At 38.0% G+C, this 25,060-nt stretch overlaps 1 protein-coding gene across 1 annotated transcript in view; it reads left to right on the top strand.

Moving 5' to 3' along the window:
- The window catches only part of DNAI3 (dynein axonemal intermediate chain 3), a gene marked incomplete at its 5' end in the record, with an annotated part of 103,377 nt that overhangs the window by 30,699 nt on the left and 47,618 nt on the right, over nucleotides 1–25,060 (top strand). Inside the window, 8 exons of the mRNA XM_082612150.1 lie at nucleotides 971–1,120; nucleotides 2,175–2,374; nucleotides 7,469–7,585; nucleotides 17,195–17,385; nucleotides 18,150–18,274; nucleotides 20,425–20,514; nucleotides 22,366–22,452; nucleotides 23,329–23,457. Of these exons, the coding sequence (XP_082468276.1) occupies nucleotides 971–1,120; nucleotides 2,175–2,374; nucleotides 7,469–7,585; nucleotides 17,195–17,385; nucleotides 18,150–18,274; nucleotides 20,425–20,514; nucleotides 22,366–22,452; nucleotides 23,329–23,457 (1,089 nt within the window). The remainder of the gene's footprint in view (nucleotides 1–970; nucleotides 1,121–2,174; nucleotides 2,375–7,468; nucleotides 7,586–17,194; nucleotides 17,386–18,149; nucleotides 18,275–20,424; nucleotides 20,515–22,365; nucleotides 22,453–23,328; nucleotides 23,458–25,060) is intronic.

The following is a 25,060-nucleotide window of genomic DNA, read 5'->3' on the forward strand; positions in this document are numbered from 1 at the left end:
AATGCTTTTTTCTTATCACACATCTTTTCCTTTTTTTCCTCTCCCCTCTTGATCCTTTCATCTTCTTTCTATATCCTTGATCTCTTTCTTTTTTGTCATTCTTCCTTTTTTTTTTGCATAGTTTCCTTCTCATAGTTGAAAAGCATGAACCAACAAAGAAGAAAAATAATAAGGAAGAGCTTAATGAATTTATATAAAAACAAAGTTTATTGCAAAATATACATGTGTAATTATAACCTAAATTTGGTAATACGTATATATATTTGCTGAACTTAACTCTTTTTTTTAATTGAAGTATAGTTGATTTACAATGCTGTGTTAATTTCAGGTGTACAGCAATGTGATTCAGTTTTATATACATATGTATATATATGTATATATATATATTCTTTTTCAGATTCTTTTCCCTTATAGGTTACTACAAAATACTGAGTAGAGTTCCCTGTGCTATACAGTAGGTCCTCGTTGGTTATCTATTTTATATACAGTAGTGTATATATGTTAATCCCACCTCGTAATTTATTCCCTTTTCCTTTGGTAACCATAGGTTTTCTTCTGGTAATATATTTTATTTTATTATTTTTTTAATATATTATTTTTAAAATTTTATTATTATTTACTTTATTTATTTATTTTTGGCTGCATTGAGTCTTTGTTGCTGCGCACGGGCTTTCTCTAGTTGCGGTGAGTGGGGGCTATGCTTCTTTGCGGTGTGCGGGCTTCTCATTGCAGTGGCTTCTCTTGTTACGGAGCATGGGCTCTAGGAGTGTGGGCTTCAGTTGTGGCTCACAGGCTCTAGAACGCAGGCTCAGTAGTTGTGGGGCACGGGCTTAGTTGCTCCACGACACATGGGATCTTCTCAGCCCAGGGCTCGAACCTGTGTCCCTGCATTGGCAGGCGGATTCTTCACCACTGCACCACCAGGGAAGCCCTGGTAATATATTTTAGAATCCTATTTATTTTTTTGCAGCCTCCAGAAGTTCCAGAAGAACAAGAAGAATATAAAGAGCATATTCCTGAAGATATATATATTTATAAGCCACCTATCTCTAAACCATGGGTTTCTTTGGGCAGTGAAAAAGAAATTGAGGAAGAATCGGTTAAAGAATCCACAAAAGAGGTCAGCAGCTTGAATATGATGTCTAGCCATCACCTCCCTATAGCTGAGCAACACGTATCCCCGAGGGATCAGTGTGGTTTGCTGTGTTTGCTGCAGGGATATGGCTTTTTTTGATAGAAGAATGGTCACTGTCTTAGGGGGGTGTTATGGGCTGGCCTGTGTCTCCCGCCAAAAGATAAGTTGAAGTCCTAAACCCCAGTACCTCAGAAAGGAAGTAAGGGGAGTTTTATCCAATAGGGCAGGCATCATTATAAGAAGACACTCTTGTGAAAACACAGAGACACAGGGAGAACGCCATGGAAGACGGAGGCAGAAATTGGAGTGATGTATCACAAGCCAAGCAACACCTAGGATTGCTGGCCATCACATCAGAAGCTGGGAGCAGGCAGGGAACAGATTCCACCTCAGAAGGAACCAACCCTCCAACACCTTAGTTCAGACTTCCAGCCTCCACAACCAAGAGAGAATAAATTCCTGTTTCTTTAAGCTACCTAGTCTATGGTATGTGGTTACAGCAGCCCTAGGAAACTAACAAAGTGGCATTCCCAGACCAGCCCCTGAGAGGAGCAATCGTGTGCAAGTGATTTATTATGAAAGGGCCCCATAAGAGAATAGGAAAGCAGCAGGACCGAGACAGAAGCCCTGCAAGGGTGCACTCTCAGGCAAAAGTCTGGCAGAGTGAAGGCTTCAGCCTTCACCTCTAGGGAACTCTGGAGTGTAAATTATACCTCAGAGTTGTCCCAAACAGAAGCAAAAGAGATGGGCTTACATATGTCTCCCACCAGTCCATTGCTGGCCTGGATATAAACTGCCAGTCACTTCCTGTTCTTTGTACCTTCAGGCAAAGTGGTCCTGGTAGCTCTAGAGCATCCTCCACCAAAGAGAGGTAGGTGGCTCGTGGCTGTGGGAACAGAGAGCAAAAGGACCTGGAAAGGTGCACAGAAAGTACACAAAGGGGTCCAAGAGGATGTGGGCAGAGCACCCGTGTTGTCGGCCACACATCATTTTTCTCCAGAGACTCGATTGTTTCCTGTACTGCTTACATGTGTTGCAGATTACATATATGATTTCTCGAAAACGAAGTGAATTTGGTGCCCCAGTTAAGTTCAGTGACCAGAATGCTTCCAGTGTAAAAGATGCCTATATTGAATGTACAGCCTACCCAGATAAAAATTTTACCCTTAAGCAACTTGAGAGAGATGTTGGCATGCAAGTAGTCCCCAAAATCAAGGACACAAGTACTCAGACAAGATGGTAAGTATGCGATGAATTTATATGTATTTTCAAAGGCAATTGTGGTAAAATCCAGCAACATCCATGATTACTTTGAGAGATCTGTATAATAGAAACGCAATGACAGTGATGCCAGATCTCCACAGAGTAATTCAGCTCAAGATCTAATTATAGGCAACAATGCCTTTTAACAATCTTACTAGGAAAATGAAATACAAGTATATAAGACTGTAGATTATGAAGTGGGAAAATGAGCAACGTTCTTAATAACTATAGAACTGCTCTCAGAGAAGGGGACCTTGTCATCTCATCTGAAATATGACCATCACCTTCTAACTTGTCTATTCTACTGCCTAAGTGATCATTCTTACGTACCAAATCAGATTGTTTTACTTCACTACTGCCCAAATCTCTTCCATGTCTCCCCATCTCATCCAGAGCCGTTAGGATGACATATAAGGTCCTCCTTCCTTCATGACAAGGCACTGTCTGCCTGTCCAGCCCTGTTCCTAAGCAAGCCCTCTGTGCTCTAGCTTATGAGCTACTTCCAGCTCCCAGAATGCCTGCTCTTCCACGTTTTCCTGCCTTTGCCCTTGCTATTCCTCTGCATAAAATGCCCTTCACTACCTTATCCACCCTTCTTCACCCTTTAAGTTCCAGTTCAGTACCCCCTCCTCTGTGATTTCCTGGAAACTCCAGGTAGAACTTATCACTCTCTCCTCTGGGTTCCCACTAGAGCTTAGAGGTATCTTTATTATAGCACTGATGACCCATATTTTATTCATCTGCTCACCTGTCTGCCTTAGATCCTGAGCACTTTGAGGCTACAAATGATTAATTAAATTTGTAATTTACTTAAAATTTATCCAGTGAATGAATTGATGTAAAATTGATGGCTGAGGGAATGCTTTGGGGACTTGAGCTCGGCTTTGAATGTTGTATAAATCTGAAGACATATTTAGCTAATCTATGCATATTTTTTAGGATTAAAAAAAGTTATTTTGAAATAATTTTAGATCTATAAAAGATAAGCTACAAATGTTGAATATGATTTGGAGACATAGAGAAAGGGAAAACATCCCAGATTTTTTTAAATGACCTGAACATCTAGGGGGTGGGATGAACAGAGTCTGCATGGGACCACAAGGAGACCAGCCTGGGTAGTGTGGAGGGAGCAGCAGAGACAAGCAGATTCTCTGTGGCAGACAATAGGGAATTTTGGCAAGGTCTGAAGCAAGGGAGAGGCAAGATTAAAGCTATTAAAGTAAGATGAGCCAGGCAGTATGTATTGGAGTGCAGAGGGAAAAAAAAACCCTGGAGTTGAGATTGGCCAAATGGGAATCTACTGTAACTAAACCAGGTAAAGTAAGGTGGTGTCAGCAAACCAAGAAGAGAGGGTGGAGAGGAGACATGTATAAATACAAAATGCTGTAACTCCCATCATTAAAGCCAACAAACAAAAAACTGCTTCAACCTTTCTGGCTATTAGCTACTTTCTCTGCTTTTTTTTTTCTTTTTCTTCTTTTTCTTAACAACAAAACTCCTCACAGCAGTTTTCCACATTCTCTAGTTGCACCTTCTCTTCCATTCTGCCTTGAGCCCACTCTAGTCTTAACAAGGTCACCAAAGACCTGCAGTGGTCTGATCGCCTAATCCCATTTTCAGACACCCTCTTTCTCCGCTTCTCAGTGGTATTTAACATGGTTGACTATTTCTCCTTCTTGGCTTATGGGCAATACTCAGTGTACCCCTCCTAACTCACTGGCAGCTCCTTCTCAGTCTCTTTTACTGGATCCTTCTCCTTCCAATTTCTAAATATTAAAGGACCCCAAAGCTAACTCCTTTTGATGTTTTCTCTAACTACACTTAATCCCTGGGTGAATGTATTCATTCCTGTGGTGTTACCTATTATCTGTTTGCTGGTGGCTCCCAAATCTATACCTTCAACCTCAATCTCTCCCCTGAACTCTACACTCATTTATTCATCTGCTTCCTTAAGTATCTAATAGGTGTCTCAAAGTTAACATGCCCAACAACAAACTTCTGATTTTCTATTTTCAAACCTGAAACTCTCTGAATCTTCCTCATCTCAGTAAATGGCACTCATCTTCTTGTAATTACTCAGACCCCAAACCTTGAATTTTCTTGGGTCTATCTTCAAAACATATTCACTTCTATCACCTTGGATCAAGCCATGATCATCTCTTGCCTGGATTACTGGAATGCACCCTAACTGGGCTTTCTCCATCCATCCTTTCCCTCCTACATTCTGTTCTTCATAGAAGAGCCAGACTAATCCTGTTAAAATGCAAGTCATATCACGTCACTGACAAAAACCCTCCTATGGCTTCCCATCCTGAAGGAACCTACAAGGCTTCATGTGATCTAAATTCCATCTGCCCCTCTACCCTCATTTCCCACAATTCCCCTTGTTCATCCATTCCAGCCCCACTGGCTTCCTTGTTCCTTGAATTCACCAAGCATTGTCTCTCTTCTCTCACCTTCACCTCACCACCACTTAGAACTGAAGCTCCATGAGACTGGAACTTTGTCTATTTTGTTTACTTCTATATCCCCAACTCCTAGGACAGTTCCTGGCACATACGTATTAAATGGAGGGGGAAAGGGAACCAAGGAAGGGAAGGAGGAGGAGAAGGATCAAGTTAAGGAAGAATGTGCAGAGTCACTGACTTGAGTTCAATGTTTAGAGAAGAGCCATGAAATATACAGTGAGAGAGGCTGTGACCAGGAGAATCGTGGGTCCTCAGTGTGGACCATAGTACAAAACATGCTTTTCAGATCTCTGTGAACCAAAGGATCAGGAACCATGAAAACGTAATATTAAAGTTAGAGCACATGTACATAGATACCAGGGGTCAGGACAAGACACAGGTCAGAAACCAGGGAGGCAGATAGACAGGCCAAACCAAAAGAGATGAAGAGAAAGGCAAGGATTGGTAGTCAAGTCTTGGCAGAGAATTAGGACATCAAAGATCATTAAACACCAAGAAGTGAGGGTAAGATAGGAAAGAGAGAGGTGATTCATTAGTACAAAAGAAACTTAGATTTTGAGAAAATTTTCTTAGTAAAGACAACTAGAGATTTCTATTTTTCTACCAGCGTGCAGAAAAGTGAAAAGAATGAGTCAGCTAGGGTAGACTCAGGAGGTAGACTCAGAAAAGGAGAGTGAACTTCTAACGACAGGGACCCTAACCACAGGACTCTAGATTTATTAGGCTCTCAATGAATGTTGACTGATAATGATGAACAGTTGTTTCTATGTAGATGGAGGGAATAGATGAGAAATAGTGGCAGGTCTTGACCCACAAAGTGGGGTGGTGGGAGGAGTAAATCAAAGGGAATTCAAATGGTTCAAATCCAGGTGACTTGGGAGAATGCTGGTACCACTTACTAAGATCAGAAATTAGGTGGAAAAGATGGGATATATGATTGTGATGGAAGAAGTAAAAAAACAAAATCAAAGATGAGGATCAAAGAGTAATGACAATGAAAGCAAATGTTTACAGTGTCCTTACCACATACCAGGCATTCTTCTAAGTATCAATACTTTGCACATATCAACTCAATTAATCCTCACAACTGCCCTCTGAGGTAGGCACCATCTCCATTTTACAAATAAGGAAACTAAGGCAAAAAGAGGTTAAAAATGAAAGCTAAATGTTTAGAACATAATTTAAATTTAAAGCAATAATGAATAGATCTGCTGAGGAACAATAAAACAAATCACATTTTAAAAAATAAGAGTGACTCAGTCATATTGCTACTTTGATGAAACCACCAGGCACCATATAATTTCTTACTTAATCCTACCTGGAGGGTACTACTGTGGGATAGAAAATAAAAGGTGACACTAAGATCTGAACCCAAATCTCTGGTTTCAGCACCAACATTCTTTCTTTCCATCACTCTGTCTTCTGCTATGGATACTGATCTAGGCAGGGAAAAAAGAATGAATTGTTCAATTAAATATAAACAAAACTCTCTTTACTGCTCTGTTTGATTACTCTCCATTAATATACTTGCCTCTCAGAGACATTTTCCCGACATTTGCTCAACAACACAGGTTAAATACAACCTAATTTTTTTGAGCACTTAAAATGTCCTAGGCACTGTTTTAAAAGCTTTGCAACTATTAACACATTCAATCCTTACAATGACACTGTGAGCTAGGGACTTCCAGAATTTCTTTTAGGGATGAAAAACCAGGCACAGAGAGGTTAAATTATTAGCTCAGGGTCACATAGCTAGTAAGTGATAGAACCAGGCTTCAAAGCCAGGCAGCCTGTCACCAGAGTGCACTCTCTTAAGGACTTGCCATATGATCTTTCTACAGCCCCACACCCTAAGATCAAGGAGCTCATTCAGTCTAGTGGGTGAGACTGACAAAGCCCAAAGGTACAATACAATGTGTTGTGTTCAAGGGTGGAGGTGAACACTGAGAGCGGACTGGATGGAATAAGCTTTCTCCCAGAGATGGTGCTGCCATTACTGCCAAAATGTAACTTGTTCCAGGTTTTTTATATTTAGAGCAGAGTTTCTCAACCTCAACGCTACCGGCTGGATAATTCTCTGTTGTGGGAGAGCTGCCTTATGCACTGTAGCATCCCTGGGCTCTACCCTCTAGATGCCAGGAGCTCTTCCCAGTTGTGACAACCAACATTGTTTCCAGACATTACCAAGTATTCCTGGATTGAGAAGATAGAACAGGGTCGCACTGGTTGAGAAACACTGATTTAATGAAATGAAGAAAGAATGATACACAAATGTGACAAAATGTTAATAATTAATGAATCTGGGTAAAGAATGTATGGGAATTTCTTATACCCTTCTTACAACTTTTCTGTAAGTTTAAAATGATATATAAATATTTTTTTACAATAAAGAGCTTGTTGATTATGTCAAAGAGAAATTCAAAAATACTTCGAATGGCAGCCAACATCAGTTGTCTAGGATAAAGAAAAAATTCAATATGTAGAATTTAAGTATAAAATAATATCCTAATATTGTCACAGAGAAAAATCTTTGCCCTGTTATGACCTATATTTGCTTGTCTTTGATCTAACTTTTGGTATTCGATGTCTTTCAATCTATTAGGACATATCCCAAAAATGCTACTACACAATATTATCCAAGAGAATTTTCGGAAGAAGAAAAAGAGGCACTGGGACAATCAAAGGCTTTGACTGAGTTTCTTAACAATGTGTCTATAAGGTAAAAATTGTATATTAAATTAAAAGAAAAAACATAAAATGTATATGTTTACTTATAATAATAGGTCTTAAAAAACAACTCTATACCTGGTGTACAGATAGAAAGTATGAAGACAGTTATCAGATACTCATGAGCATGTGACACATTCTACAGATTCTCAGTCTTTCTTTCCCTTCTATTGCTAAGCAACATGGTAGACCTTCTAAGCTAGGGCCACACCAAACGGTGTCAGCCTAGAATGTGTATATAGTTGAACATGTGAGGATGTTTTCCTAACGGAAAATTAACATTTATTTGCCATGGTTTCCTTTATTTAAGTCTTTTTCTTCACTCCTCAGTCCCTTTCTTAGCTTCACTGATTTTTACAGGATTACAAAGGTGAGGATGTTGTGGATGTTGAGGATGATCATTACCATGATGATAGGAATTTACAAAAACACCTTTTAAATGAGAATCTGAAGTCAGTTCAGATGTAATTTTTGGATATGTCACCCTTATCTCTAATCCCTGTGTTGCTGCCACTCTTACTGGCCCTGAAAGAGAGGTGCTTTTAAAATGCCCCCTACACTCATATTCAGGCCCTAGGCAGACCCTGGGGACTTCTAAACCAGAGAAAGAGTTTGAAGGTCTCATCAAGTTGATATCAGAGTTCAGATAAGTGGAGCCAATGGTGGACATGTCTACCAGTTGTACCAATAGGTTGGTTACCATTTCCTCCCAAAATTAAAGATTTTGTAGACAAGTTCATATACAGCCCAAGTTAAGCTCTTTTATTTTTATTTTTAAGAAAACATTTTAAGATTAAATGTCTTGAAAATTCCTTGTGATGACCTAGAGGGGTGGGATGGGGAGGGTGGGAGGGAGGCCCAAGAGGGAGGGGGATATAGGTATACATATAGCTGATTCACTTTGTTGTACAGCAGAAACTAACACAACATTGTAAAGCAATTATAATCTAATAAAGATGTTAAAAAAAAAAGAAAATTCCAACAACTCTCAAAAGTTGTTACCTATGCCTAGAGAGAATCTGATTCAAAAATTCACTAATTATTCAAAGAGAGCTTATTAACTATTTGCCACTCACTTACAGCATGTGTGCTATAGTTTTTCCTATGTAGACAATTAGAAAGAAACCAGAAAACCTGAGGTTTCTTCTTTTCCTCATATCAAAATTAAGTAATTATTAAAATTTTTCCTAAGGACATTAAAAATGAGGTCTGTCTATGTATAGTCAATTTCAAAGGAATAAATGGTCTATAGCCAATTCTCAATTATCTACATTGTGTATTATCTTTTTTTATTTTTTAAATATTTATTTATTTGGCTTCATTGAGTCTTAGTTGCGGCAAGCCGGATCTTTGTTGTGGCACGCGGGCATGCGGGATCCTTAGTTTCAGCATGCATGTGGAATCTAGTTCCCTGACCAGGGATCCAGCCCAGACCCCCTGCATTGGGAGCATGGACTCTTAGCCAATGGACCACCAGGGAAGTCCCTGTATTATCTTCAGACGTGGGCTTTTATTCTTCCCTTTCAATTGCCAAGCTTATAAGGAGAGGGATGGTGATCAGCTTCATAATTCCCTCCTTGAGATGTGGGAAGGAGGAGCCAGAACTATAAGAAGAAAGAGGAAAATTGATACAGGAGTTTTAACAGCATTGGCCAAGAATAAATAAGAAACCACATTTATATCACAGCCATGCTTCCCACTCTAGAACTGTTTAAGGTTTACTTAATTTTTTAAGATTAGAATAAGCCTTGTTTTGTTCTGGAAGAGAGCTCTTTTAGAAATGAGTTCTTTCCTTCTCACAGAATTTTGTCCAGAACAAACCTAAGGCAAGCATTATTTGCAAAAGAAGAAAATGATCTGAGAGGAGAGAGAGAAACTTCAAGAGGATTCTCAAAGCAACTAAGAAATGTTCGTTTGGGGGTTAAAAAAACAGTGATACCCATGGGCTTTCACTCAGACAACAAGCTTTGCCAGCCTCCAGTTCATCACTCTCAGGAACCACGTGGTAGAGTGCACCAAAATCAAGAAACAGGAAACCAGAGAAAAGGTGCTGTTTTCACTTCTCCCTTGTGAAGACAGTTCAGGCTGAAACAGAAAGAAATGATTTTGAAAATGCTAACAAATGCTTCTACTTGAAACTGGGCTTAAACCTTGAAGCTCCGGGTTGTTCCTAGGGTTTTTCAGGGTTGTTCAAACACAGGGTTGTTCAAACTTTAATGTGCGTATGAACCACCTGGGCATCTTGTTAAAATGCAGGTTCTGACTAAGTAGGTCTGGGGTGGAGCCTGCCGCTTTGCATTTCTAACAGCTCCAGGTCATGCTGATGCTGCCGGTCCTAGGAAATGCATCTAGTTTGAAAGATGAAGTACAAGAAGAATTTAGCCCAAAGAGTATTCAATTACGCAGTGAATGGTAGTGTAATGATTAATGACACAGGTATTAAATGGTACCCTTATTTAATATGTTAGGAATATCTATTAGGATACTTACTGCTTATATTTAATTATCTAAATAAAGGGTTTTTTTCTTATTTTAGGAAATTCATAATTGAAAACCACTTTCAACTTACTATATTTATTAAAAAACCAAGTTGTTTAGACTTTCAGTCATTAGGGTAAAACCTTGGGTGGCATTCTAATTATGGGAAAGCTCCTAGAGGCCTTGGGAGGGGGCTGAGCTTTCAAGCCTAAACATATAAAGGGACAATAAACATTATAGTAACTTATAAAACAGGAACTTGTCAAGCCAAGTTCCCTAGACTAAGAAGAGCACCAAGATTGTTTTGTAAAAGAGCAATGTTAGTATTTTTAGCAGGATAATTCTTCATTTTAGGGACTGTCTTATGCATTGTGGGAGGTTTAGTAATAGAATTAAACACATTAGCACCTCCCAGACACTGTGACAGCTAAAACCACCCCCCACACACACACACACTTCTAAATTCCAAATCTCCCCTTGAGAATGCCTTATTTGTTGTTTTAAATTGTATATAATATAATTATTATATATATTAATATAATAATTATATATATGCAAATACAATAATTAGTATACATGATCATTTGGTACTGAATATGGCTAAGAAAATTGCCTTTTCTATCAGTTTGGAGTTTTCAAAAAGCAAATGAGATCAAGTTCAAAGTAGAAGTTTACTGAGAAGTTCACTGTGAAAAATAAAGGGGAGGGAAGCAGGATTGAACAGGGAGAGCTTCAGACAAACTCTCAGCCAACCCAACAGGAAGCTGCAGAGGAAGATGACCTGTTGGAGGTGTCCTGCCAGGGACAGAACTGGCAGGCCCTTGTGCCCGCAGCGGCCATGCTCAGTCTTTTTGTTTTAAGTTTTTTTTTTTTAACATCTTTATTGGAGTATAATTGCTTTACAGTGTATGTTAGTTTCTGCTATATAACAAAGTGAATCAGCTATACGTATACATATATCCCCATATCCCCTCCCTCTTGCGTCTCACTCCCACCCTCCCTATCCCACCCCTCTAGGTGGACACAAAGCACGGAACTGATCTCCCTGTGCTATGAGTCTGCTTCCCACTAGCTATCAATTTTACATTTGGTAGTGTATATATGTCAATACTACTCTCTCACTTCGTCCCAGCTTACCCTTCCACCTCCCCATGTCCTGAAGTCCATTCTCTACGTCTGCGTCTTTATTCCTGTCCTGCCACTAGGTTCTTCAGAACATTTTTTTTTTTTAGATTCCTTATATATGTGTTAGCATACAGTATTTGTTTTTCTCTTTCTGATGTACTTCACTCTGTATGATCAACTCTAGGTCCATACATCTCACTACAAATAACGCAATTTCATTTCTTTTTATGGCTGAGTAATATTCCATTGTATATATGTGCCACATCTTCTTTATCCATTCATCTGTTGATGGACACTTAGGTTGCTTCCAACTCCTGGCTATTGTAAATAGAGCTGCAGTGAACATTGTGGTACATGTCTCTTTTTGAATTATGTCTTTCTCAGGGTATATGCCCAGTAGTGGGATTGCTGGGTCATATGGTAGTTCTATTTTTAGGTTTTGAAGGAACCTCCATACTGTTCTCTATAGGGGCTGTATCAATTTACATTCCCACCAACAGTGCAAGAGGGTTCCCTTTTCTCCACACCCTCTCCAGCATTTATTGTTTGTAGATTTTTTTTTTTTTTTTGTGGGTACACAGGCCTCTCACTGTTGTGGGCTCTCCCCTTGTGGAGCAAAGGCTCCGGATGCGCAAGCTCAGCGGCCATGGCTCACGGGCCCAGCCACTCCATGGCATGTGGGATCCTCCCGGACCAGGGTACGAACCCGTGTCCCCTGAATCGGCAGGTGGACTCTCAACCACTGCGCCACCAGGGAAGCCCTGTAGATTTTTTGATGATGGCCATTCTGGCTGGTGTGAGGTGAGACCTCATTGTAGTTTTGATTTGCATTTCTCCAATGGTTAATGATGTTGAGCATCCTTTCATGTGTTTGTTGGCAATCTGTATATCTTCTTTGGAGAAATGTCTATTTAGGTCTTCTGCCCAAGTTTGGATTGGGTTGTTTGTTTTTTCAATACTGAGCTGCATGAGCTGCTTGTATATTTTGGAGATTAATCCTTTTTCATTTGCAAATACTTTCTCCCATTCTGAGGGTTGTCTTTTCATCTTCTTTATAGTTTCCTTTGCTGTGCAAAAGCTTTTAAGTTTCATTAGGTTCCATTTGTTTATTTTTGTTTTTATTTCCATTTCTCTAGGAGGTGAGTCAAAAAGGATCTTGCTGTGATTTATGTCATAGAGTGTTCTGCCTATGTTTTCCTCTAAGGGTTTTACAGTGTCTGGCCTTACATTTAGGTCTTTAATACATTTTGAGTTTATTTTTGTGAATGGTGTTAAGGAGTATTCTAATTTCATTCTTTTACATGTAGCTGTCCAGTTTTCCCAGCACCACTTATTGAAGAGGCTGTCTTTTCTACATTGTATATCCTTGCCTCCTTTGTCATAGATTAGTTTACCCTAGGTGCATGGGTTTTTCTCTGGGCTTTCTATCCTGTTTCATTGGTCTATATTTCTTTTCTTGTGCCAGGACCATACTGTCTTGATTACTGTAGCTTTGTAGTATAGTCTGAAGTCCAGGAGCCTGATTCCTCCAGCTCCGTTTTTCTTTCTCAAGATTGCTTTGGCTATTCAGGGTCTTTTGTGTTTCCACACAAATTGTGAAAATTTTTGTTCTAGTTCTGTGAAAAATGCCATTGGTAGTTTGATAGGGATTGCACTGAATCTGTAGATTGCTTTGAGTAGTATAGTCATTTTCACAATGTTGATTCTTCCAACCCAAGAACGTGGTATATGTCTCCATCTGTTTGTATCACCTTTAATTTCTTTCATCAGTGTCTTACAGTTTTCTGCATACAGGTCTTTTGTCTCCGTAGGTAGGTTTATTCCTAGGTATTTATTCATTTTGTTGCAATGGTAAATGGGAGTGTTTCCTTAATTTCTCTTTCAGATTTTTCATCATTAGTGTATAAGAATGCCAGAGATTTCTGTGCATTAATTTTGTATCCTGCTACTTTACCAAATTCATTGATTAGCTCTAGTAGTTTTCTGGTAGCATCTTTAAGATTCTCTTTTTATGTTATCATGTCATCTGTAAACAGTGACAATTTTCCTACTTCTTTTCTGATTTGGATTCCTTTAATTTCTTTTTCTTCTCTGATTGCTGCGGCTAAAACTTCCAAAACTATGTTGAATAATAGTGGTGTGAGTGGGAAACCTTGTCTTGTTCCTGATCTCAGTGGAAATGGTTTCAGTTTTTCACCATTGAGAATGATGTTAGCTGTAGGTTTGTCATATGTGGCCTTTATTATGTTGAGGTAAGTTCCCTTAGTGCCTACTTTCTGGAGGGTTTTTATCATAAATGGGTTTTGAATTCTGTTGAAAGCTTTTTCTCCATCTATTGAGATGATCGTATGGTTTTTCTCCTTCCATTTGTTAATATGGTTTGTCACATTGCTTTGCATATATTGAAGAATCCCTGAATTCCTGGGATAAACCCCACTTGATCATGATGTATGATCCTTTTAATGTGCTGTTGGATTCTGTTTGCTAGTATTTTGTTGAGGATTTTTGCATCTATGTTCATCAGAGATATTGGCCTGTAGTTTTCTTTTTTTGTGACATCCTTGTCTGGTTTTGGTATCAGGGTGATGGTAGCCTCAAGGAATGAGTTTTGGAGTGTTCCTCCCTCTGATTTTTTTTGGAAGAGTTTGAGAAGGATAGGTCTTATCTCTTCTCTAAATGTTTGATAGAATTAATCTGTGAAGACATCTGGTCCTGGGCTTTTGTTTGTTGGAAGATTTTTAATCACAGTTTCAATTTCAGTGCTTGTGATTGGTCTCTTTATATTTTCTATTTCTTCCTGGTTCTGTCTCAGAAGGCTGTGCTTTTCTAAGAATTTGTCCATTTCTTCCAGGTTGTCCATTGTATTGACATATAGTTGCTTGTAGTAATCTCTCATGATCCTTTGTTTTCTCTGCAGTGTCAATTGTTACTTCTTTTTCATTTCTAATTTTGTTGATTTGAGTCTTCTCCCCTTTTTTCTTGATGAGTCTGGCTAATGTTTTATCAATTTTGTTTATCTTCTCAAAGAACCAGCTTTTAATTTTATTGATCTTTGCTATCATTTCCTTCATTTCTTTTTCATTTATTTCTGGTCTGATCTTTATGATTTCTTTCCTTCTGCTAGCTTTGAGTGTTTTTTTGTTCTTCTTTCTCTAATTGCTTTAGGTGTAAGTTTGGGTTGTTTATTTGAGATGTTTCTTGTTTCTTGAGGTAGTATTGTATTGCTATAAACTTCCCTTTTAGAACTGCTTTTGCTGCATCTCTTAGGTTTTGGGTCGTTGGGTTTTCATTGTCTATTGTTTCTAGGTATGTTTTGATTTCCTGTTTGATTTTTTCAGTGATCTCTTGGTTATTTAGTAGGGTATTGTTTAGCCTCCATGTGTTTGTATTTTTTACAGATTTTTTCCTGTAATTGATATCTAGTCTTATAGCATTGTGGTTGGAAAAGATACTTGATACAATTTCAATTTTCTTAAATTTACTAAGGCTTGATTTGTGACCCAAGGTATAATCTATGCTGGAGAATGTTCCATGAGCACTTGAGAAGAAAGTGTATTCTGTTGTTTTTGGATGGAATGTCCTATAAATATCAATTAAGTCCATCTTGTTTAATGTGTCATTTAAAGCTTGTGTTTCCTTATTTATTTTCATTTTGGATTATCTGTCCATTGGTGAAAGTAGGTTGTTAAAGTCCCCTACGATGATTTTGTTACTGTCAGTTTCCCCTTTTATTGCTGTTAGCATTTGCCTTATGTATTGAGGTGCTCCTCTGGTGGATGCATAAATATTTACCATTGTTATACCTTCTTCTTTGATTGATCCCTTGATCATTATGTAGTGTCCTTCTTTGTCTCTTGTAAAAGTCTTTATTCTAAAGACTATTTTGTCTGATATGAGAATTGCTACTCCAGCTTTCTTTTGATTTGCATGTGCATGGAATATCTTTTTCCATCCCCTCACTTTCAGTCTGCATGTGTCCCTAGGACTGAAGTGGGTCTCTTGCAGACAGCATATATATGAGTCTTGTTTTTGTATCCAATCAGCCAGTCTGTATCTTTTGGTTGGAGCATTTAATCCATTTACATTTAAGGTAATTATTCGTATGTATGTTCCTATTACCATTTTCTTAATTGTTTTGGGTTTGTTATTGTATATCTTTTCCTTCTCTTGTGTTTCTTGCCTAGAAAAATTCCTTTAGCATTTATTGTAAAGCTGGTTTGGTGGTGCTGAATTATCTTAGCTTTTGCTTGTCTGTAAAGGTTTTAATTTCTCAGTTGAATCTGAGTGAGATTCTTGCTGCATAATCTTGGTTGTAGATTTTTCCCTTTCATCACTTTATATATGTCCTGCCACACCCTTCTTATGGGGATTCCCTTGTATGTTATTTGTTGCTTTTCCCTTGCTGCTTTTAATATTTTTTCTTTGTATTTAATTTTTGATAGTTTGATTAATATGTGTCTTGGCATGTTTCTCCTTGGATTTATCCTGTATGGGACTCTCTGTGCTTTCTGGACTTGATTGACTATTTCCTTTCCCATATTAGGGAAGTTTTCAACTATAATCTCTTCAAATATTTTCTCAGTCCCTTTCTTTTTCTCTTCTTCTTCTGAGACTCCTATAATTCGAGTGTTGGTGTGTTTAATGTTGTTCCAGAGGTCTCTGAGAGTGTCCTCAATTCTTTTCATTCTTTTTTCTTTATTCTGCTGTGCAGTAGTTATTTCCACTATTTTATCTTCCAGGTCACGTATCCATTCTTCTGTCTCAATCATTCTGCTATTGATTCCTTCTAGAGAAATTTTAATTTCATTCATTGTGTTGTTCATCCTTGTTTGTTTGCTCTTTAGTTCTTCTAGGTCCTTGTTAAATGTTTCTTGTATTTTCTCCATTCGATTTCCAAGGTTCTGGATCATCTTTACTATCATTACTCTGAATTCTTTTTCAGGTAGACTGCCCATTTCCTCTTCATTTGTTTGGTCTGGTGGGTTTTTACCTTGCCCCTTCATCTGCTGCATATTTCTCTGTCTTCTCATTTTGCTTAACTTACTGTGTTTGGGGTCTCCTTTTAGCAGGCTGCTTGTTTGTAGTTCCCATTGTTTTTGGTGTCTACCCCCAGTGGGTAAGGTTTCTTCAATGGGTTGTGTAGGCTTCCTGGTGGAGGGGACTGGTGCCTGTGTTCTGCTGGATGAGGCTGTATCTTGTCTTTCTGGTGGGCAGAACCACGTCTGGTGGTGTGTTTTGGGGTGTCTGTGAACTTAGTATGATTTTAGGCAGCCTCTCTGCTAATGGGTGGGGTTGTGTTCCTGTCTTGCTAGTTGTTCGACATGGGGTGTCCAGCACTGTAGCTTGCTGGTCGTTGAGTAGAGCTGGGTCTTAGCATTGAGATGGAGATCTCTGGGAGAGCTCTTGCCGATTGATATTATGTGGGGCTGGGAGGTCTGTGGTACACCAATGTCCTGAACTCAGCTCTCCCACCTCAGAGGCTCAGGCCTGACACCCAGCCGGAGTATCAAGACGCTGTTGGCCACTCGGCCATGTACGTTGTGGGGAGCTTCTAGCCTTTTGGGAAGTCTGAGGTCTTCTGCTGGCATTCAGTAGGTGTTCTGTAGGAGTGGTTCCACATTTAGATGTGTTTTTGATGTATTTGTGGCAAGGAAAGTGATCTCCACGACTTACTCCTCCGCCATCTTGCAGGTCCCCCCACCGTGCTCAGTCATTGACTGGGATAGAGCATGACTGGGAAACTGAGGCAAGTTATGATGATGCTAGAGGCTGTCAGCTAACAACTTCCTGGCACTAGAAGATGGTCTGAGTAGCACACTATCTTGAATTTTTTTTCTCTTAAGTCATTTATTTCACACAGGATTAATCATTAGTTACCAAATACAATTGAGAATACTTTTTCTTTCAGTATAAATGAAGCAGGAGGAGCTGCTGAAAGACGTATCACTGAATACTAAAATCCAATGTCTTGATTCCTTTTTTTTCTTTTACAAAATAGTGTTGAAATAGCCCTGCAGCAAAATGAAATCATGAATACATTTATTAATGACTGGAAAAGCCTGGCAGCAGAAGAAGGCACCTTTGGGGACAAGACTGATACCCACCTGAAAGAGTACCAGTCCTTTACTGACCTGCATAACCTAACGGAGAAGATGATCACCTGTGTCTCCTGGCATCCGGTCATCTATGGTGAGGCAGAATCATGACAGGGATTCCATTCTGGGATGACATTGAAATAATCTGTTGTTTTTATATGTAGAATTGCAAACTAGCTCACTTTCCATGAGACAACTTCCATTCCTGAGTGCAGGCACCGGCCAAGCACTTTCTGCACCTTCTCTCCATCATGTGTCCTCCCAGCTACCTTGTGGGACCACATTGTGGTCTCTACTTTATAAGGAGAGGACCAGAGCTCTCAGGAAAGTGACAGGCTCAGGTCACCCAGCTGGTGCAACGCCAAATCTGGAACTTCATTCCCCCTGACTCTCAACTTACTGAGCAGGCTAGGAGATACACCTCCTTTAAAGAGCTCAGCAGCCAAGGGGATAGGAATGTGTGAGGGTGGATCCATGGACAGAGCCATCTGTGCCCTCTTTCTTCATCCTTTCCTGCCCAACATTGGCCCTCTCCTCACAAAAACAAAAACAAAAACTAAAAAAGAAACACAACACATCTTTTTTTCTTGCTAAGTCTTCAACGTTCACTGTTTATTTTGTGAACATCTCAATTTGGTCCAGCCACAGTTCAAGTGCTAAATAAGCGACACATGGCTACTGGCAACCAACGTATTAGACAGTAGAGCTCTAAAAACACTCTTGGTCTCCTGTAGAATATTTTTACACAAGTTTCATCAAAATGGAAATGAACAGTGACTGTGTAGGAAAACAAAACTTAAAAACACTTCTCCATGCACAGTTGCTGCAGATTTTAATTTCTAGTTGTGTTTCTATCAGGGCTAATAGCTGTGTCGGTGGCTGTACGACTCTCCTTTGAAGAGAGGGTCCACTTTTCTGGTAAACTATTGCTGCAACCATCACTGATTCTTTTCTGGAGTTTCTCCGATCCCATACATCCTCAGGTAATGAAGGAGAGTCATCCACATGTTCTAAAAATTTTAACTACTAACTTTCACACATCTTTAGCAGTTTTAATTGCAAAATACTTTATAATCACTTAATGTTGTAAACCCCTATAAAGATAGGCTTTCTTCAATTCAGAATTTGTCATCATTCAAGTTGAGCAAAATTTAAGTTTACACTTAGTTTATTGAAAAGATATATTGAACAAATCAACATGTTATTTAAAAAAAAAACATTGTAAGAGGAATGTTCAATTGATTTTAAAGAGCAAACTCTTTTATGGACTTTATTTAGGTACTAACTGTTCAAATGCAAAGAGATTTTAGTTTCACATGGATTTCCTTGATTCCAAGGATCACCAGTAGGAGATGGTAATGAGTAAAGATGACTGTGTGGGAGACAGTGGGGAATGGTGGGGACTGTGGCCCTAGAGGGTACCCAGCCCATCCATGGGGACTCTTCTGCTCTCCTTGCCAGGTGGTCCCATTTGTCAAGAGAATCCAGCAATTTTGTGTGTGATCTCCCAATTTTTAAATAGCTCAGCTAAAACCGAACCAAAATACAGCAGTCCAAATAAAATAAGGCTAAAGGCTGGGTTTGCCCCCGCAGTGTTCAATTTCCAATATCTGCTCAAGATGAGTTCTGCTTAGGGGCAGGTGCTTTATAGTGTTAGATTAAGTTTTTTCAATGTACTTAAATATAATAATATTTTGTTTTTATAAAGCATTATATAATTAAGGCTTTCCCTAATAAACCCTAGGGTCCCCTTATTCATTCTTCCCTAATTCATCTGAATTAAGGCAGTTTTACTGTTATAGAGTCTAGATGCTTTTTTATAGATACAGAGATCAAAATGACAGATCTGTCATTCTTCCTTGTCAGCCTACTTACCACAAGTATGGTGCCATTCTCTCACTGGTGTTTTCTATCATTTTCCAGCAGTGAGAACTACTCTTCACTCCATGCCATGGAAGTGTGGCTGAACCTCCAGGCAATTAGGAAGAGGAAAGAAAGACTATCCTTTCCTCTATTTTTTTTAATAGAAATGTTATTTATTTATTTTAGTTTCTTAAGGAAATCAGTAATCAGATTATTAAGATAGAAATTCCATATAAAATTTATAGTTTTGTTAAATATACTTATAAAATTAATTATATTCTATTTATTTATTTTTATTAAGAAATTTTTTAACCTTTCCTCTATTTTGAAGAATAGCTTTAAAAAGACACGCAAATAATTTCTTAAAGGTATGATGCAAATGATTAATTTTGTCTTTGTTCTAATCAAAACTATAGGAAAGTATTAAAAGATTTCATTTTCAAAAGTAGAGGTTTCGTTCACTCCCTGGCACCTCCACCAAAAAAAGATTAAAAAAAAAAAAAAGTACAGGTTTCTCTAGAATCCACAAAGTACCAAATAAACCAAGATAATTCACCTCAATTCCAATTTGAAATCTTTAGCTCAGTGGTGGCAAACCAATGGCCTCTGGGGCCTGTATTTTTGGCTGTTATGTTTAAAGAACGGCAACCATGCAAGTGTTTAGCTTGGTGGTAACACGGTAGCTCAGGTGCTAACTATGGTTAGTATATCTATTTCCTCACACTGGTGTATTCCTTGCAGGACTTCCTCCCTACCCTCCAGGCACTTGATTTTGTTTACCTTATGGGTTCTGAATTATTTTAAAATTTGTAATATTATCGCTGGCAATGCCGCTGTCTTCTCTTTCTCAACGCATTTTATTTTTGAGTGCTCATCTCTGTGCCAGGCTAGGTATATACAGCAGGGAAAAAATCATACAAATATCCTGGCCCCCAGAGCTTGCTCTCCACACTTTTCAGAAACACTGATTTCATAGTATTTTTATTTATAAAAAATTATAACATGCCCCAGCAATGACCCACAGAGGGGAGAGGAGGGGAGATTGGGTCCCCTTGAGAAACTACCTGCTCTCATATGCATGATCAATGTCCAGAATAAAATTCAGCAAAAGCAGCTTCCAATCCAGAGGTAGAATTCTGGGAATGGAATTCATGTGCATGTTTCTTATAAATAGCTATAAAATTAGACTTTTGACTTTATTAATATTATTTCTAGCCATGATCTTAATAGATTTTCTCATTCTCTCTTGAATTTGGGGGGTTTACCTTAGTTAATGCTGGAAAGCCCAGATGACATCTTCTGCTTCCAGTTCTGTCCAAGTGACCCTAATATCATTGCTGGAGGGTGCATAAACGGGCAGGTACATATGGCTTTTTTTTTCAGTTCTTTATTAATTTAGACAGCATTCTGTAACACATTTTGACTGGTAGTTTTTTTAACTTAAGGGTTCAACTCAGCAGAGGGAAGGCATGTCAATTGTATGCCAGTCACCATGCCAGGAACTGGGGTATGAAGATGTGTTAGACATGGTATCTGGGCTCAAGATGTCCACAGGGTAACCCAGTTATGATAACTGGAAGAAAACCAGGTCAGATCTATTTGTGTTGCTGGGATAGAACCACGCGTTGTACAAGATTCCAGGGAAGAACAAAAACCATAAGCATAATACCTCTTGGTCAAGAGCCCTTTTCTGAAATTTCCCTAGGGGTAGGAGTTAGGGAATGATCCAGAATTTAAACAGAATTCTCTGGAAAACATACCTATATCACTGAATTTATGTGTGTATAATTTGATATCCTATTTGCTTTTTTCTCTTTTAAGTTATCTAATTTATATAAAATTTAGATTCTATCTTCCAATTGCCTGTTTCTCCAACAGAGCAAAACAAAAATCTTATAGCTATTTTATGATCAAAGTTTAAATTCATTGTGACACAGTGAGTTTGACCGTTACCAGGGTATAACGATTTTTAACGTGTGGCTAGGAAAACTTCTAGGTAGTTGAAATTTAAATGTCTGCATCATCCATGCCCACTTATCCAGAACCAAAAACATCTAAGAAAACTAATTTTTTTCCCTCGGTTTTATTCAACAATAACTGGTGATCTAGTGAGGACCCAGAGCACATCCTCCAAGCCCCACAAATATTGCCGTTTTTACTCATTGAGAAGGTGACACAACTTTGTTTTAGAATATTTTAGAAAAGCAAATGCTGAAAATAAAATTACTCACAATTCTGTGATCCTGACATTTTGTTTACATTTTAGTGTACTGAAATGACTTTTAGTCATTGAAAATTATTCTAATTTAGTATTGCATATTCTGCTTTGTTCTGATTTTTCAAAAAATGACCATCTGTGTATATGCAAATTCAGAGTTGGCCGTAATATTCAATTAAATAGAAATCATCATTTCCTAGCCTTTTGAACAATTTTGGGTGTTTGTGCTATATTCTGGAGAACAGACTGCTTTCTCCTGTGTCTAAAGCAGCTGTCCCCACATTCCCTAAAAACAGAGGAAGAACTCTTCCCAAAGCAGAGAGAACTGAATTATGCCTATCTTGGATTTAAAAAAACAGAACAAAAAAACAAAAAAAAACCCACTAGCATTTATTAACACAAGCACAAAAATCAAAGTGCTGAAAATTCTTTTAAAGAGAAGAAAACATTATTAAGAAGAAGGGGAATTTCCTGAATAACAGGATGGAGAAGTAGGAACAAATTAAGAGTAACAAAATTAATAAATGTATGTGTAGCTCAAAATAAATAAAAAATATATAAAGCCAAAAACATAAATAAAGAGAAGAAAACATTTTTTATATAAGCTTTAAAAGTTGCTGACTCACAGGGAGATCAGCTCCGTGCTTTGTGACCACCTAGAGCAGTGGGATAGGGAGGGTGGGAGGGAGGGAGCCGCAAGAGGGAAGAGATATGGAGATATATGTATATGTATAGCTGATTCACTTTGTTATAAAGCAGAAACTAACACACCATTGTAGAGCAATTATACTCCAATAAAGATGCTAAAATAAATAAATAAAGATAAAAAATAAGAGTTGCTGATTTACTTAAGATGTAGGCTAAATTTGATTATCCTCCCAAGGTGGTTGATTTATCAGAGTGCATGCAATACCAATAGGTTTTTTTAAATGTTCAAGATGCAATTTGCTAGTTCCTGAAAGTATGTTGTAATAACGTTTATTTCTGTTTTAGATTGTCATGTGGGATATTACCGCACATGCAGATCGAATAGAAAACATCAAGGCAGGTGGTAGTAGAAGTAAAAACGTCACACTCAAGGTTAGCTTTTTATAACTTTTCACTTGCAAATTTTTTCCGTTCAGGAGTTTATCAAAAAGTACACAACAGGGTTGCCAAGCTAAACAGAGACTCACTAGAAAAAAAAAAAAAAGTGTTATTTCCTAATTCTTCACATCTGCTGTGGATCTGTTTTGAATCACTTTTATGTAGGCCCTTGATTAAAAACACCACTAAACAGGTTGTACTGTCTATCCCAGGGGTTCTTTTTTGTTGTTATTGTTGTTAAATAAAATGAAGGGGCCAAGGGATTGCCTAAAGTGATGTAGTTGAAAGAGCACTGGATAGAAGGCCCATGCATCCAGGCTTTAGATCACAGTCCTGTGAGTTTGGATGTGTCCCCCATCCCCTTAGCAAGCATCAACTTTCTCATGTATAAAACGAAGGGGCTACAAGCCTTCTGGGTAATAAGACACTATGATTTGTGAAGCTGTGGATTCTGCCAAGAGGTCTGGGAAGAGATTCCTCAGCTCCCAACTCAGTACTCACCACCATTTGCACATCTTCACCCCCAGTCCTTCAACCTGAGCATCACGGGTCTCTGACCAAGAAACCATGGGATATGGTTTTCTGTGCCCTCACAGAAATACTCCTTCAAAAATGAAATCTCATTGGTTCTTTAGGGAATGGGTCAGTCATTCTTGTTAAAAGTTTAGAGATAAAATCTTAGACTAAACTGAACTAGAAAGAAGATAATCTTATTATCTAATTATGTAATACATAGAAACACTAATTTGTGTTTTTCCTTGAACTGGTATTTCTCCAAATTATTGATTTTAATTGGAATGATAAGTAAAGTATGAGTTGCTTAATCAGCTCTCTGAAATTAGCACATAACTTTCTTGTAACATTTTACAGCCTATGTTTCTCCTTGAACCAGAGACTAATAAAGAAGCAATGTATATCAGACACTGTGCAGTCTCCTCAATAGAAAATGGACATAGGAAAGTTATTACAGATATACATTGGCTGCCTGACACATTTGAGGTGAGTCTTGATAGCTTCATACTTTTCTCCTGCTGGCTTGTAAGTTTTTAGAAAATTTTATTCAAAGAGGATGTTTGAAGTCAACAATTCATTTGCATTTTAATTGTAAAATAACCAGAAGCAACACATCACACAGTTGTGTCACTGTTGACAGACCAAGATCAGACTTAGGGATGAGAATAATGCCAATGTGTCAACTTCAGTGGTTTATAAAAATAAAAAATGTAGGTGGTATTAACACTGATATAATACAACAGTGGAGAAAATGAAGGTTGTAAAAATAGAGTGCAAATATTTTACACCCTTAATCTTTGCGGATTTAAAGTTTATGATTTCAATTATTTAGAGCATATAACCTTGAAGATCTGCGACATGTAGTAATGCATCATTTTGCAAGACAGTCTTGAATTGAGTGCATCATGAGGCTGGTAGGTGAAAACTATTTGTGCAGTGAGTGAGCCCAGCTGACTATCTAGCATCTGCGCTGCAGTGTGGCTTTGTGGTTCTTTACTTGACCCACAACGGCTGGTGTTTGTGAATTTGAAAACTAGTAAGCTTCCCAAATGTTTCCCTCCAGGAACTAAGAGTCTATGGAAATTAAAAGGTCAGAATATCAAAGAATATTCTGAAAACTTAGAGTTATGAAGGGTGATTAGCCCTTCAAGATATTCAAATGGATTATGCAAAAGCACAATCACTTTTCAAAGTTATAATGGACCAAAATAAATACAACAAATCAAAATAGAATATCGTATTTCTGGATTCTGTAGTTTTCTAAGCTAATTAATATTGAAAGAAATTCAAAACATATACATGGAAATTTTTTAATTAAAAAATAAAGAGCAAGTAGCAAAATGAAGAAAAATATTTGCCTCAAATATGGTAAATACAAATTTTCCAGTAAATAAGCTAAAGACATATACTGAAAAACAATTAGTAGATAAACAGGAAAATTATTCAGACTTTCTAATATCAAAGAAATTAATAATAAAGGAACAATAATGTACTATTTTGGACCTATTTGATTTTTTTCTTTTCCATTGGACCTATTTAATTTTTAAATGAAATTTTCTAGTAATTTCCCATTACTAGAAAGGATGAAATGGTGAAATCAATAAACTCCAAAATTACTGGTTCCAACATAAAAGTTTTAGAATACAATTTAGTCAATGTGGTTCTTAAATCATCCAAATTTTCAAAGTTTTTGACCAGTAATTCAAATTTGGGAAATTTATGCAAAGAAATAATCCAATTTGTGTCCTAAGACATACAATCGCATGCATACCTTGAAAAATCATGTCAAAGTGTATCCATGAAAAAGATTGGAAAAGAATGTAAGGTAGAATTATATTTGATTTTAAAACCTTCTATTTTCCAAACTCTATAATATGATTGTGGGGTTTTTTTTAAATCATTAAAACATAAAACTCCAGAGCAAGCGCAACTCTGGAGTCTTGAACTTCCTACAACAGGGAAGCCTTATTAGAGGGAGAGGAAAGATGGGTTCTGGATTGTTTATCAATCACAGTGGAAGCTGGCAGCTGTTAAGTGATCCTGACTGGGCTCAAGCCACAGCAGTGTCAGCCAGGTTTCTAGGGTCCTA

This window comes from Mesoplodon mirus, assembly GCF_964341445.2.
Source record: "Mesoplodon mirus genome assembly, chromosome: 3".
Lineage (NCBI taxonomy): Eukaryota > Metazoa > Chordata > Mammalia > Artiodactyla > Ziphiidae > Mesoplodon > Mesoplodon mirus.